Source organism: Cricetulus griseus, chromosome 2, assembly GCF_003668045.3.
Source record: "Cricetulus griseus strain 17A/GY chromosome 2, alternate assembly CriGri-PICRH-1.0, whole genome shotgun sequence".
Taxonomy (NCBI): Eukaryota; Metazoa; Chordata; class Mammalia; order Rodentia; family Cricetidae; genus Cricetulus; species Cricetulus griseus.
Window position 1 is genome coordinate 257,489,798 of NC_048595.1, and position 15,196 is coordinate 257,504,993.

Sequence of the window (15,196 nt, forward strand, 5' to 3'; positions counted from 1 at the left end):
CCTACAATTCAAATGATTTCTGACACTAATTGGAGTTAAGCACGTGCCCCATGCAGGTTTAGAGCTAATTTCCCAAGAATTTTCCCTGACTTTGCATGCCATTTGGATGAGTGACTTTGAATGCCATTCACTAGCTGCAGACTCCCATGCTACTTACAACTTTCGCTGGGGGCAGCTAGCAGTTAGAGGTGCTGTGATTCTTCACATTGGTTTATTCGCCAGAGTAGTCCACACGACTCAGGAAAGCACTGTACTCGTTACCTGTTTGGATTTTTCCATTATATTTGGTATGTGTGTGTATGTGTATGTGTATGTGTGTAAGTGTATATACATGTATGTTTGAGTGTTTATGAGTGTGTAGGTGGAGTGTTTATGTATGACTGTGTATGTATGTGTGTATATACACGTGTATATGTGTGGGGGTATGAGTTGTGTGTGTGGTGTGTGTGTCTGCATGAGTGTGTGTGGTGTGTTTGTATATGTGTGTGGGGGGTATGAGTGGTGTGGTGTGTGTGTGTTTGTGTGTGTGTGTCTATATGAGTGTGTGTAGCATGTGTGTATATGAGTGGCGTGTGTGTCCTCTGATTGTCCAGGCAGTTTTGGAACATAAACTTTGTAGATGACAGATTCATGTTGTGGTGATAAAAAGGCTGGATATTTCTGCCAGGATTCATTCAACAGCCCCTGTCTACTCTCTGGAGGTCAGAGGATGAGGCTGAAAGTTTCAAACTTGTTAGTCACATGGTTGTTTCTGGCAACCAGGCCCATCTTTAGCTGTTTAGGAGTCACCTCATTAGAAAAAGGACACATGGTAAGAATCCAAGGGTTCTCTCCTTTGTATCAAGGAGAGACATGACGGCAAAACCTATTTCTCATTATAAATCACAATCTTAAGGGTTTCTGGAGGTCTTGGACTTATACAATTCTCCTGCAGTCTCTCATCAATTTTAAGTTAGTGAAAACCTTAGATGAATTTTCTTAAATCTGGGGATACAGAGAGCTAGTGACCTAAGGTGTGAGCTAGCGACAAATGTAGATACTGTGCCTTACGCACTAATCCACCCAGAGATTTATGGGAATTTACACACATGTACACCAACAGACAGACACGGACACACACAATACTTGGTAAAAGGTACATAGTAGAGAGTAACACTCACATTATTTCTGATAAGTATACACTAACAACACAATTTTATGCTAGGACTACTGTGGACAGTCTCCAAATACCTAGATCAAGCCATTACCAACATTCTACGTTTTTCGTTTGATTTTTTGAGGTAGGGTTTCTCCCTAAAATAGTCCTGGATGTTCTGGAACTCACTCTGTAGACCGGGCTGGCCTCTTCATGTGCCACCACTGCCCAGCTAAAATTCTTATACTGAAACAAGACCTCAAAGGTAATGTCATTACGAGGGGGCCTTTTGAGGGTCATTCGATGAGAGTGCAGCTCCCTCAGAAAAGATGTCCTAGGGAGTTTATTTGCCCTTCTCCCCATGTGACTCACAATGGGACATCAACAGTCAGTGACCCAAAGAAAACACCTCACTAGGCCCTGCCTGTGCTGCTACCCTGACCTCAGAAGTTTCAGCCTCTCAAATTGTAAGAACTATTGTTTACAAGCCACATCATCTGTGGCATTTGGTTATAGTAGCCTAGAGAAACTAAGACATACCCAATATATAGATGGCACTATGCCTGGACCCGGCATTTTAGTAGGGAGTCCATGAAAGTGATTTTCTGCTTCAAAACCAGAAAAAAAGGAATTTTTAATTGAGAAACATGTTTTAACATACAATATTAATGTGTTTGTCTTTATATAAATGTAGGCTTGCATGTGGGTCTTGCATGATTGTTCTTTAGAATGTAGAAATTGGCCTGTGAAGGCATAAGCACCTTCAGCATATAGCAATCATGAGGCAGCCCTGTTCTCAGAAACAGACCTTCAGGATTTGGGGGAATGGGGGAACCCCTGATTTTTAGACGTGCTATTCTTTCAGTTGGCAATTTTTGAGAATGGAGTTCTTCCGAGTAAAGGAATGTTAAATGTTAGAATTCCTTCCATTTTGAAAGATGTTGGATATATTTGTGAACCGGTTTCCTGCCGGCCACTCTGTAGATGTCACTGTGCACAGACCCCTCCCCCAATACCACAGCAGATACTTGCAAAAAGTGGCAGACACCTCATCAGAGTCTGGGAACTGAGTCATAAAATCCTAGAGCTTAGAAGGAGTAACTCTTGGACCTCCTGGACCCAAGCCTCCAACAACTCAGAGTGTTTTTGTCCTCACTCAGCCTCAGTGTGGGCACATCTGAACACTGCACTCAAAGGCTTAAAACAGTTTCTCACTGTGTGATCGTCTTCTAAAGAGGCTATGATGGTGAGAAAACAGATGCTCAGGTTGTTGTGGAGACAGCAAGAAACTATCAGAATGAGTGTACCACTGAACACCTGAGCCCACTGTGATGTTGGTTGATTCACAGACTCTGGGCACTGCCCACAAGGATCATTTCTGTCTCTTCCTCTTGGGGGGTTTGTTCCAGACCATTGTCTATCACCTTGTGGAGAGCGCTGTAGTATTCACGGTCGTGGTAGAATGAATGTAGTTCAGAAGCAGCCTCCCAGGCAGCAAAAGATGGCATGGGAAAGGGATCCGGCTTCTTGTTTTCAAAAAAGCACTTCAGGTTCCTCTCACTCAGCTTGTTGGCACACTCCAGGAGTTTGTTTTCCAATTGTTCCTTCTCCCTTTGTGCATATGTCTTCCAAAAACTCAGCTGCAGATAGCTGACTTTAGATTTGCAGCGTGCGTAGCAAGTGGTCAGCAGAGAGAAAAAGGATGCTGAACAAATCAGGCACCACCCTAGAATCTTAGGGAAAAAGAGATATTGAGGACACAGAAATGCAAAATGGCATCTCAGAGAGCTGGGAAATATTACGAGAGAGTATATAACCACATTAATACCACAGTCATTACTACCATCTCATTTGAAATGGTTCATCTTAACTTTAAATAGTTTTTAACATCCAAAATAAAGTTGTCTCAATATCCACTCCCCCACTTAACATTGTTGCTATGCAAAGCAATAACCAGAAGGCTGACAAATGCAAAGAGTGACTATCCAACAACTTACTACAAAAGTACTTCCAATGGTATTACTAGAAGAAAGAATTCTTTCTCCCATCCAAGTACTGACCAGGCCTGACCCTGCTTAGCTTCAGAGATCAGACGAGATCAGGTGCATTCAAGGTAGTATGGCCATGGATGAGAGAATTCTTTCTAATGGATCATGGTGGTCATTTGAATGAATGAGTGGCTTGTTAGCCAGGTGTCCAGGCATTCAGCAGTGCACTCACAGGCTCCTGACCAAGCTTTCCCATGGGACTTTGTGTGTAGAGAGCTGTAGCCACTCTATGGATCCCCAAATTTATTGCTCACAGTAAAGAAAAAAAAAGACATAATACAGTAATGCACAGAAACGTTAAGAATTTAAAGCCTTTCTAAATGTTGAGAGAGAGAAAACAGGGAGAGGGTCATTTCCAACTTTGAGAATTATTTGTTCTTACTTTCTAAAATTAGGAAAAGCAAACTCTTTTCTACATATGAATGATCCTATTGGGGTTTAACTTTAAAAGCAAAAGTCTATAGTTAACACATCTAAATTTGTTGCTCTGATTTAACTTTTCATAATTTGAATTAATTTTAGATTTGAGCAACTAACAGATTTCTTGAAAGCATCTCTTCATTTCAGTTTAGAGGATCCTTAGCAGATGGGCCCCAGTGAGAACAAAAACAACAATCTGCAAATGGGTCCACTCAGATCCTAAGAGAGCCAAAATTAGCTTTAACTGAGTGGTTGCCAAACTCTGCATCAGAAGTGGGGTTACGGGAAGGGTCTCAGCCTACATAAGTGCCATTTCTGAGTTGGCATTCCTCAGGATGAACATCTACCTTTCTTCTTACCATGGGTGTTCTCTGTACCTCGGTCTCTATCGTGAAATTACAGTTACTCATCTCAGAAGATATTTGGAGAAACCCAAAGAAATGATGCTGGGCAAGAAGCTCATGCGTTCCACCTGTTATCCACCTGTTTGCAAGTGTCTCTTTCTGTTCTGGGATAAGAAGTGAGGCACAGTCACTACCGTGTCAGAGTCCTCCTGTTCTCCTTCAGTCACCGGTGGGCTTGTGGTTCACTCCCTCAGATCTTTCTTTCAGCATCCCTTCTTCTTCCTCGTGACTGGGCCTCCTGTGTAGAAGCTACCCACTCCAACCTGAGCTAATCCTGATGAGTTAAAAACTGTTTGATCAGCTTCAGATCCTCTGTTGTTTTATGTACAATCTCAGCATTGAGCCGTCTCTCACCCAACTACTGAGTCTTCCTCCCAGACTCACAGCACCTAGAACTCCAACTAGAATGTGGTGATTGTGTCCGGCTCAGCCCCTAGTTGTATCTTATCGGTCTCTTTCCCCGAATCCTGCCAGTCTTTTCCTTACCTTGGAATACTTAATAATGTTCTAGAAGCTTTAGGCCTCTTTATGTCCATTATCTCTAAATAACTTTCCACAGTAGGTGTCGCCATCTCCCACCGTGAGATCCTCCACTGTGAGAAAACTGGGGTTCAGTGTTCTATATCACAGAGCTTGGGGAGTGGCAGCATTCAAAACCAGCTGACTCCAGGGCTGAGCTCTTTCCACTAGTCCATTCCACCGTCCTTAAGAACAGAGAGTCACCCAGCTGTGTTTCTCATTGCTCTACCCCACCCATGAATGAAGGCACTTTTCCACCTCCACCCACATGCCCAATTATTGTTTTGGACCATGTGATGCCTGCTGCCATCTGAACCTCATGGTCAGCACCTGCTATTGCTACATCTCCCCTCATCCACGTCTCTCTGGCATCCTCCTGCAGGCCTCAACCCCAAGTCCTTATTCCGCTGAAAAGTCAAAAGGTCACAGTGGACAATCCAAGGTATAACCAGATGTGCCTATTTTCTTAGGGCTTATATTTAAAGAAGAGTTTACACAGTGATGAGTGTTTGGAGTTGGCACTGGCTGAATGGAGCCTGGAGCCTGCGGAGGTAACCATGTGTCATTCACACTATCATAACATCAGTAATTAATAGCTTCCTTCAACAAAAGATGGAAGGCACTCAGGAGCCTGACATGTCCTGTCTAACCTATGCTTTGTGCATTAAACAAAGGAGTTTATTTAGACGCATTCTTTGGCTTATTAGTTTACAAAGAATATGATTTTATTACCAATAATTTTAGACTGTAGGAGCTGACTTTGCTTTGTTGTGTTTGTTGTAAAGGAAGTCCTTGCTAAAAAGGTAAAATTACAGTGCGCATGTGTCTTCATCCAGAAACCAACAGTCTTCCTGAGAAATGATGACTCTGGTTATCTACTCCTACTGCTTTTTTTTTTGCCTCAGAAATAAGAAACCAACTTCATCTCAAGGCCAGGCCAAGGCTATGCATGAAGACCTATGTAAGATGCCTCCTTGTATTGGTTAGTTGAAGCTGTAAATTACTTCTCTCAAGAAAAACAATGCCCCAGATTCTGAGCTTCTAAAGTGTGGTGAAAACTTCTTTAGTTGTACAGCACAGAGAGTAAAAGAGTAAAAGTCATAATCTCTCTAGGGAAGATGGTCACTCTTCACCAAGGGCCATTTAAATACTTCTCAGTTCCACTGCATTTGGGAAACTCTCGATCCCGACAGCATGTATGCACACAAGTACTAACGGCCACAGCGGTCCCTCAAGGAAATCCCACACTCATTGCACCACATGCTACTTTGAAAAGTAGTAGCTGATTTGGTTCATCTGTATTTTGGTGGATGAAGAAGATGTATCTGTGTTTTGTGAGAAGCCAGCTTGAAACTAAACAATCGATAGAAGGGCAGTGATGCTTAATTACAGCTCAGGGTTAGCATACAGTGTTTGGTTTTGGTGGCTTTGCGTTCTGCATTATTTACAAAGTCAACCCAGGGAGATGGTTTTGAGCACTTAAGTATTTACATATGCATAACCCAGTGGGTATTTTCTTTTTGGAAATGGAGACTACACGATCCAATCAGCAATTTTACTGAGCCATCCTGTCCCTAAAAAGCTTTTCCTGAGATTGTCTTAATGCTACATCGTGTTCCAATTTCCACTTAGTGTCAAAATATTCTGGCAAGACTCAGACTCTGGCCTGGCTGACAGGAAGACAGAGAGGAATTTCCAAGCTCACACTGGGAGGGGAGAATCACATTTGTCCTTACCTGAGACTGGGCCTGCAGGGACAGCTTCACCTCCTCATTGTCGGTGGGTGCCATGCTACTTCTGCCACAGGAGACTTTGTACAGCTCTTCCCAGCACTCTTTGGGCTTGCCCCTGCAAATCAGCTCCAAAAGCCTGGTGCTTCTTGTCCCACTCATAGCACATTCATAAAACGTCCCATTAAGCAAAGCCACAGAGAGCCACATCACTGGAGCCACCAATGAACTCAGTGTGATGTGGCCCAGGACGTAGAAGAAGCGGCAGCAGCGTCTCCTACGGAAGATTTTCCTGGGGTTTATACAGCAGCCAGTGAAGAGTCTCCATGCCTTGTTATTCAGAAAGAATCCAAGGATCAGTAACACCCAGGCAGGGGCGAAGAGAAAAACCAGCCCATAGGCTGTATTCTCAGCGCTGCAAGGGCACTTAAAGGCCACGAGTGAGAAGAGACGTTCACTTCCCACGGTCAGCAAAGCCATGAAGCTGTAGCCAATAGCAGTTCTTTGGTTAAGAAAGAATTTTAAAATGCTCTGAAAAGCATCCATGATGGAGACACACGAAGAGGGAGAAACGTTTGCCTTGGTTGCCACACAGCAACTGTGGCTGTGGCTGTAGAGGGTGGAGCTCTCTTGAAACAACAGTCCTCCTCTGTCTGCATCCAGCCAGATAAGGAAACAATGTCATTCCCCAGGAATGCTTATTTCCCAACAACGTTCAGATAATGCCTCCTACTGGTGAATGCTGACACTTGTGGGTAGCCAAAACACCGACGATTAAATGCAAAGTGCACAGGTTCCTTTTCATACTCTTCCCAAGTGCTTTTGATTACAAATTGAAAGTTCTCACACAAATTATTGTATAGAAAACTTTCAGTGGGGTAGGGGGCTCAGCTCTAACAGACATGGATTTCAGCCACTGAGTGGTAGCCAAATCCAGTTTCCAAATCCAGCATTTCATGAGAAGTTTCTTCGCTTACTCTATGCCCTAAGATTTGGAAGACGAGATTCTGGCTTCCTAAAAGGGCATGCATAAAGACTTGAAACACCGTTTAGGATGGGGATCATTGGAATATATAAGAGAAGTACAGAAACTTCTCTTTGAGAGAAAACTTTTAGAGAAAAAGAAGAGCCCTCATTTCTCTTCATGTAACTTCTTGATTCCTATCGCAGGTGTGGAGTCTGCATCAGGATGTCTTCTGGCCTCCCAACTGCCCACCAGTGGGTAGATCTAGACCTTCCTGCACCTCAGCATCGTGTTTCATGCCAAGACACGTTTCTGTCTAAAGTGTCTCTGCCCCTTCTTCACCCCACTTTCTCCACTTGCCAAATGCTAGCTCACTCCATGCTCTTGTATTTTAGGTCTAAGCACGGTGTCAAATGTAAATTGGAAACTCATTCAGTAGTTTGAATGCAGTGGCTACTGAATTTGGAAGGCACTTGAGAGACAGGCAGTCCTCCATGAGAGCCTATTAATTGAACCAATGAACAACTGAATGGACATTTTTGTACTTCAAATTATAAATAATTTAAGAAAATTGTTTCCATTTCTCTTACACTGTTCTTAATTTTAAAATTAGGTTAATTAAGGCCTTTGAATGATGGCAACACATCAAGCTAACAAATTTCCATTAATAAGCTTCGAAAGCTGGTCCTAGGTGTTTCGTGAAAAGAAATTGCCTTGGGTTAGGAGCCAAGGACATAAAAAGCTACAGTCTTTGCTGTCCGTTTTGCTTCTCTAAATAACAGATGACACATTTGTGAAACTTAAGCTTCAAAAGAAATAGCGGGGCCAGTGAGATGGCCGGTGAAGTAAAGGTGATTTCCGGTAAGCCTGAGAATCTGAATTGTATCCTTCGAACCTGCAATGGTGGGACAGGGTAACCAGCTCTTCCTTGTCCTTTGACTGTGTGTGTTGCGCATACATGTACATAAACAAACAGATAAATGTAGAATAATGTTTCAAAAAGAAGTGAGCCCTTGGATGCTTAAGATCTGCTTAAAAACAAGGACAGAAACAAAAGGCAGGAGTGAAAGAGAGAGTCTAAGGGTTTCTTCCATATCTATGTTTCGGGGTTCTTGGAGTCCTATGCCACCGCAGACGCTTTTGACAATTGTGTTATCATGTATTTATGTTGCTCCCACCACCACCCCTTCTCCTCCCTGAAGACTTGGTATGTACAGCATGATAATTCTGTATGTCCAAAAATGCATTCTTGTGTCTAATCTGCCCCATAGCACCCTCTTCTCAGACCAGTGCCTTACTATCATGGAACATACGCCCCAGACCCCTTGTAACTCTGAATTGTATGCTTTGCCATGATCGGTGTGGTATATACCATGATGCTGTGTTGATTGATAATCTTTTTGTTTTTGCCATCCTAAAAGCCTATGTGTTTTCTCCAAGGGTTTTTGGAAATAGTGTTTTTTATAAACCATATTCTTCCACAGAGCCTAGCACTTTAGGATATTCTATAAGAATAAGAGACAATTTAAGAGTCTCCCATGGCATAAGACCAGTTAATTGCAAGGAGAAGTGTGGCTGCAAGCGTCCTGGCTGCAGACTGGACTTGGCGAGTTGATGATGTGATACCTGGGGTCGGGTCATCTGAATAGACTTCTGTTTCAGACTAAGGCTGTCACACTCTCTGTCTTTATCAGGTTGCCTTCAAGATGTACTTGGGAATCACACCGAGCGTGGTCTGTCACAATTCAAGCAGAAACGAGTTTTCCCTAATTCTAGACAAGAATCCTCTGGCAGAGTTCGTAGAAGAGCTCCCTGCTGGACGATCTGCACTGTGCTACTGCAACTTACTCTGCGGAGTCATCAGAGGGGCCTTGGAAATGGTAACGCACATGTTCCATCTTCTTATGCATGATAGCCATCAGTGCTGGCCTCAAAGTGTAAGAGCCTCTAAGCAATGTACGGTCTTTAAAGATGGGACCTCTGGGATGTCCTGTTACCTCTAAGCCTGTCATTCGGCTCCTTGGGAGGTAAGGTAGGAGGATCAGGATTGTACATCTAAGGCCAAGTTTGTGCTGTATAAAGCAGATTCAGCACCATGCTGGACAATTCAGTATGGTCCCATATTAAAATTTTTAAATGAAATGGAAGGCTGAGGATTTTTGCCCAAGAGAAAGAAATCTGGGAGATGGCTCAGCTTGTGCTGTTAAGCCTGACAGGCTGGATTCAGTCTGTAGAGCCCCCATTGTGTGTAGAACCTGAATTCAGTGTGTAACCTTCATTGTGTGTAGAGCCCACATGGCATAAGGACTGAGATGACTCCTAGAAGCTGTAACTTTCATTCACACTCTGTGGTACATGTGTCTGTGGGAGCACATGCACACCAAATTAACTAATTAAAAAAAAAAAAAGAAAGAAAGAGCTCCAGGAGTATGTCATGTACATGTGGCTGGTGATGATCTCTCATGGCTTCATTCCATGCAGCCTCAGCTGTAGCCTCTGCAGGCTTGCTGGTGCTAGACAAACTGCACGCATGCTCACACAGTCTTAGTACCTTGCAGGCCACTGTGTGGAAGCTTCAGAAAGTTCCTTGCCCCACAGATCTCTTAGTAGATTTAATCACAGCATGGCAGTCTGAGCTGCCAACTGTGCTGCTGTGTGGGAAGGAAATAGCTGAGGGCATGTGTTACAGGAGGTGCAGGTCAATGTGGGTCATTTTTGAGGCTGACTTCCACACCCTAAGTTATTCCGTGACTTAACTGAGACAGTTATTAGCATCTGTAAGGTGTCCGGGACTGAGCTGCAAAGATGGACAAGATACAGTTGCTGCCACAGAGAATCTGTCTGGTTCCAGAAGTCATGTACAAAGAAGTGTGATAAAGGCCTAGAGGAGGGCCTGGAGTAAGAGAGAATCCATGCAGCCTTGAGGAAACTCTGAGCTGGCTTTTTGAAGGGACAGTGGGAGTTAGATGAAGGCCTTTGTAAAGAAAGCAGGGTAAAAAAAAAAATCACATTTCAGGTAGAGGATCAGAATGCTCAAAGGCCCCTCAAAATGAGAGAACAGAAACTCAAATTAGTTCAGAAGGACTGGCATGAAGACAGGGAGAGGGCTTGCCATGATAGTCTTACATGCTTTAATGATAAAAGAGGGGATGTGCATGACAGGCCTGGACATCCAGTCTTTTACGTTGAAAGGTCAAACTAGATGCAGGTTCATACTCAAGGAGATGAGAGTCTGAAGTTTATGTTCTAGAAATTCCATTTCCTTGTCAGTCAGATGAGGCTATACCTGGAAGGGAGAATGCTGAGGGAGAGAGGAGAACCAGTGTGAAGCTGATGCTGGTGACCTCAACTAAAAACAGAAGACACTGGGCGTTGGTGATGCATGCCTTTAATCCCAGCACTCAGGAGGCTGAGGCAGGCGGATCTCTGTGAGTCCGAGGCCAGCCTGGTCTCCAGAGCAAGTGCCAGGAGAAGCTCCAAAGCTACACAGAGAAACCCTGTCTCGAAAAACAAAAACAAACAAACAACAAACAAACAAACAAACAAACAAAATACAGAAGACATCTCTGACAATAGTCATCAAAAGGTGACTCACTGGGCCAGTACTTGCCAGGGCCTGACAGGTAAAACTCAGATGTCAGCTGGCTGAAAGGGACAAAATTTAAAAACAACCTTCAGGTTCTGAACAACCTGTAGGGAAAGTTACAAAATTAACCCATGGAACAAGACTAAAAGGGTTGGAATTGACGAGGGGAGGAGCTCAGTTTTGAACCTGCCGATGTTGAGATGTTTAATAAACACACAGTAAGGATTTCAAAAAAGAAGTTGTTTGGTTTTTAGTCATTTATTTATGGACAAGGTCTCATTATGTAGCACAGACTGGCCTCAAATTCATGATCCTCCTGCCTCAGTCTGGGATTATAGGTATTTGCCCAAGGTGTTTATGTGTGCCTGCAGAATATGACTGAGGAGGTGTCAGAATTGACAGAAATACCTAAGGAGATTCTATATAACAGGAAGAAAGGGAACATGATTAGAACTCTAGGAAACAGCACAAAAATATGAAGTCAAACTGAGCACCCAAAGACTATAGAGGATAATGACATGGAGTAGTCAGAAGTAGGAAACTGATAGAGAATTATGGCATTCCAGAAGCAAAGAAACAGAGTATTTAAGAAGACTAAGGAACCACTCAACAACATAGTAAAGTGGGGTGCAAATAATTCGTACCTCAAAGGAGTTAGATCAAGTTTGACGAACAGGTGTTTTAATAGGAAAGTAGTCATGCAACGAATAAGTCCTCTAAACCAGACAAAACATGGAACAGAGAGAGCCGCCTGCGTGTGACCCTCATATTTAAGGTTTTGCTATGTCACTGACCGTGCTCTAGTGTGGGTGGTCTGCGTCACCTGTGCCAGCCCCCAAGAGGGTGTGGCTAACATTTCCCCTACAACATATTAATCCTGTAGACAGAGTCTTTCATTGGGACCACCATCTCTCAAATAACCACACAGAGACATATTAATTGTAAATGCTTGGGTGATAGCTTTGGCTTGTTCCTAACTAGCTCTTTCATCTTAAATTAACCTGTATTCCTTATCTGTGCTCTATCTACCACGTGGCAGTACCTTTTTTCAGCATGGCATGTTCACCTCCTGCTTCCTCTGCATGTAGCTGGTGACTCCTTTGACTCTCCTCTTCTTCTTCTCAGCATCCTCTCTGCCCCCAAAATCCTGCCTAGCTATTGTCCAGTCAGCTCTTTATTAAACCAATCAGAAGGCTCCTTAGAAAAGACACATCTTCACAGTGCACAAAAAGATTATTCCATAACTTAACCCCATTTACCAGCACTTTGGAGAGGGTCTTGGTAGAGGCTGTGATGAAGGAAAGATGAGGGAAAAAAGAACCTGTCAGACTGGTGAGACTACAGCCGCTGACAAAGAGGCCAATAGCCAGCAGCCAACAGTCTTGTTTTTCTAGAATCTTCACTATTAGGATGGTGAAGCCAGCTCTTAACCTTTCTAAACCTGTGCGTGTTGACCTTCTCAATAAAAATCCATGCATATAATTTTATTTGTGGAAGTTAAGGAAGGGATAAAGTAACCGATACCCCTAAAGTATAAAACAATGGAGATATTTGCATGTATCTTCTTTGCAGATCCTTCATGATGTAGTACCCTAGATTGTGTTATATTTGATCTGCATGAGTAGGCATTATATCAAGGGAAGGGGAGAATTGTAGGTTACACTGAAAAGGGTACCCATATAACTAAAACAAAAATAGGATAAAGAAGTCTCTAGCTTTCATAGGTAATTCTTGATCATATGTGCTGACAAGTGTCAGAAGTCATGTGATCTCAAATGTCCAAAGAGCTGTGGCAAAGTCTGTATGTTTCTTTAGTGGATTTTCTGTTATATTTTCTAAGACATAAAAGATACAGAGAAGAAAATTCAGAGATTAACTATAGACCCTGTATTTCACAGTACAGTCCACTCTCTTTCATTGGATGGTGGGTGTGGTAGTTTGAAAGTAAGCCTATAAGGAGTGACACTATTAGGAGGTGTGACTTGTTGGAGGAAGTGTGTAACTGTGAGGGCAGGCTTTGAGGTCTCCTTTGCTCAAGCATCATTCAGTGTGACACAGTCTACTTCTTGTTGCCTGCAAGATATAGGACTCTCAGTTACTTCTCCAGCACCATGTCTGCCTGCATGCCACCATGTTCCACCATTATGATAATAGACTGAACCTCTGAACTGTAAGCCATCACCTCAACTAAATGTTTCCCTTTATAAGAATTGCCATGGTCACGATGTCTCTTCACAGCAATAGAAACCCTAACTAAGGTTTAAGTTTAAACTAAGACAGTGGGTATCACAAAGCAAGGACTTTATACTCTCTATGAACTAGACAATCTGACACTTGGAGGCCTGTGGTTTAGAAAATCCATGCTCATTGCCTAGGAGTTCTTTATCTGGGAGGGGTAACTCAGTAACGTTCAATAAATATTAATTAATTGCCCGATAGACCCAAGAGTTTTTCACTTACTACTATGTTCTACCAGCTACCTTCACTTATTTATCTTCTTTATCCCAATGACTAAAAATAACTCTCATCAGATACTCTATTGAAAATAGGTCAGCGATATTGTTCCACTCTTACATGAACACATTTTAATGAATAGAGAGTAAGCCCTTGGGCTTACTTCATTGTCTGGGAAATGGGAAATGCTTTCAAGTTGAAAAGAAGGCCTAGCCATCAAATATTCATGTTTGTAATTCAATAGCTAATCTTATATTTATAATGTATTTAGTCAGTATTTTTCAAAGCTCTCAAAGCCATAGGCAATAGCTAAATGTCGTTAGAATAAGTGATTATATTGTTTAGCTAATGACAGAATGCTTTATGGCAAGTCAGCTTGAGAAGAATCCTATAAGGGCCCATTTCTCCTCTGAAGTTCCACTTGGCCAAGCACCCAGAGTGAGGACTATCTGTGAGTCAGGAACTTGCATCCTTCCTGAGACGGGTAGACAAGTCTGGGCCACTCCTAGACCACTTGCCCTCCCTTCCTCCAGCGCTCACACCACACTGGTGACATGTGGCCAAGATATCTCTGGAAAACACAGTCCAAGGTTCTTTATTGGTAAGACAGATGTTACTTATCAAAAAGGAAAGACGGAAAAATGAATGTGAAAAAATTATTATTTTTTTAATGACACAAGTCTGTTTTTTTCTTTTTTCTCTCCTAGGTTCATTTGGCTGCTGATGTTACATTCTTGCAAGACAGACTAAAAGGCGACAGTGTGACAGAAATTGGAATAACATTTCTAAAAAAGCTGGATGAGAAAAAATATAGACGGAAAAAATGAAGACTAGCATGCAGAGTGCCATGCGTGGTTAGCTGACCAGCGAGTATTAGCTAGACACACAGCCACAGAAAGCTTTGCATTGCCTGATGGCATGGGCTTTGACAGGCTTATAAAGCTTGCTTGTGTATCACACATTTTTAGGATTTCAGATACACATAACTCCTTATAAAACAGCAAGCATGAATTCCACATATTACTCAATCCAGCTTCAGCCAGTCTACCCATCCAATTACCTGTGGATATAGAGGAGAAAAAAAGAGTCACCACTGTTGCATCATTATCTCTTTTCAATAGAAAAAAAATGGATGAAATGATACAGCATTAGAGAGAGACAAATTCAGCCAGGTGATGGTGGCACATGCCTTTAATTCCAGCACTTGGGAAACAGAGGCAGGTGCCTCTGTGAGTTCAAGGCCAGTCTGGTCCACAGAGGGAGTTCTAGGACAGCCAGGACCTCACAGAGAAACCTCCTCAAAAAACAAAAAGAAAAGAAAAAGTTGTATACATACATATATTCATATATTTGCAACAGTTCTTTTTTTCTATTTTTAAATTTAAATTAGAAACAAGCTTGTTTTACATGTCAATCGAAGTTCCCTCTCTCTCCTCACTTCCCCTGTACCTCACTAATCTCCTGTCCCATACCCTTTCTGCTCCCCAGTCTGTAACAGTTCTTGTAGTTCTTATAAATGGTGACTATGGTTTTTCTTCATATACTGTCTTGGCTTATGGCTTCAACCACTCTCTAGTTATAACCACCCAAGCCAGCTATTTATCTGGATGCCAATTCTGAAGCATTTAAAACCTTAGTTAACTTTAATTCATTTAGCTTTTAATTTTACTTTCTCTAATTTGGAAATAGTTGGTATTGACCAAATATCATCAGTGTCTCATGACATTTGACTGATAGAACCCATGGATTTCAAATCTGAAAGCCTTGCACTTGAACCAGCACACTCTAGTTCTTTTGAATATGTCTGGGCCCTGGAGTATGTCCCTATTTGATTATGGATTCTCTCTTGTTCAGCCAACTTAGCCATCAAACCTACCACCCTGAAGGCAGATTTACCTGTTATTCTCAGTGACACTTCATACAGAACTGCTGATGG

At 42.5% G+C, this 15,196-nt stretch overlaps 2 protein-coding genes across 2 annotated transcripts in view; one reads left to right on the forward strand and one right to left on the reverse strand.

The window, feature by feature from the left end:
- Window positions 1-14,087, forward strand: part of LOC100771719 (trafficking protein particle complex subunit 3-like protein) — a 47,189-nt gene extending 33,102 nt beyond the window's left edge. Inside the window, exons 4-5 of the mRNA XM_027402121.2 lie at window positions 8,915-9,100; window positions 13,968-14,087. Of these exons, the coding sequence (XP_027257922.1) occupies window positions 8,915-9,100; window positions 13,968-14,087 (306 nt within the window). The remainder of the gene's footprint in view (window positions 1-8,914; window positions 9,101-13,967) is intronic.
- Calhm5 (calcium homeostasis modulator family member 5) lies at window positions 496-6,905 on the reverse strand. The gene is made up of 2 exons (XM_027402120.2): window positions 6,263-6,905; window positions 496-2,868 (listed from the first exon to the last, which is right to left on the reverse strand). The coding sequence occupies exons 1-2, from the start codon at window positions 6,800-6,802 to the stop codon at window positions 2,479-2,481; spliced, it is 930 nt and encodes a 309-aa protein (XP_027257921.1). The 5' UTR covers window positions 6,803-6,905; the 3' UTR covers window positions 496-2,478.
- Window positions 14,088-15,196: the final 1,109 nt, after the last annotated feature.

Coding starts and splice junctions, on each gene's coding strand:
- Calhm5 (XM_027402120.2), bottom strand. CDS start 6,802: ATGGATGCTTTTCAGAGCATTTTAAAATTCTTTCTTAACCAAAGAACT. Junction 2,869..6,262: donor CCCTGCAGGCCCAGTCTCAG/GTAAGGACAAAT, acceptor TTTTTCCCTAAG/ATTCTAGGGTGGTGCCTGAT.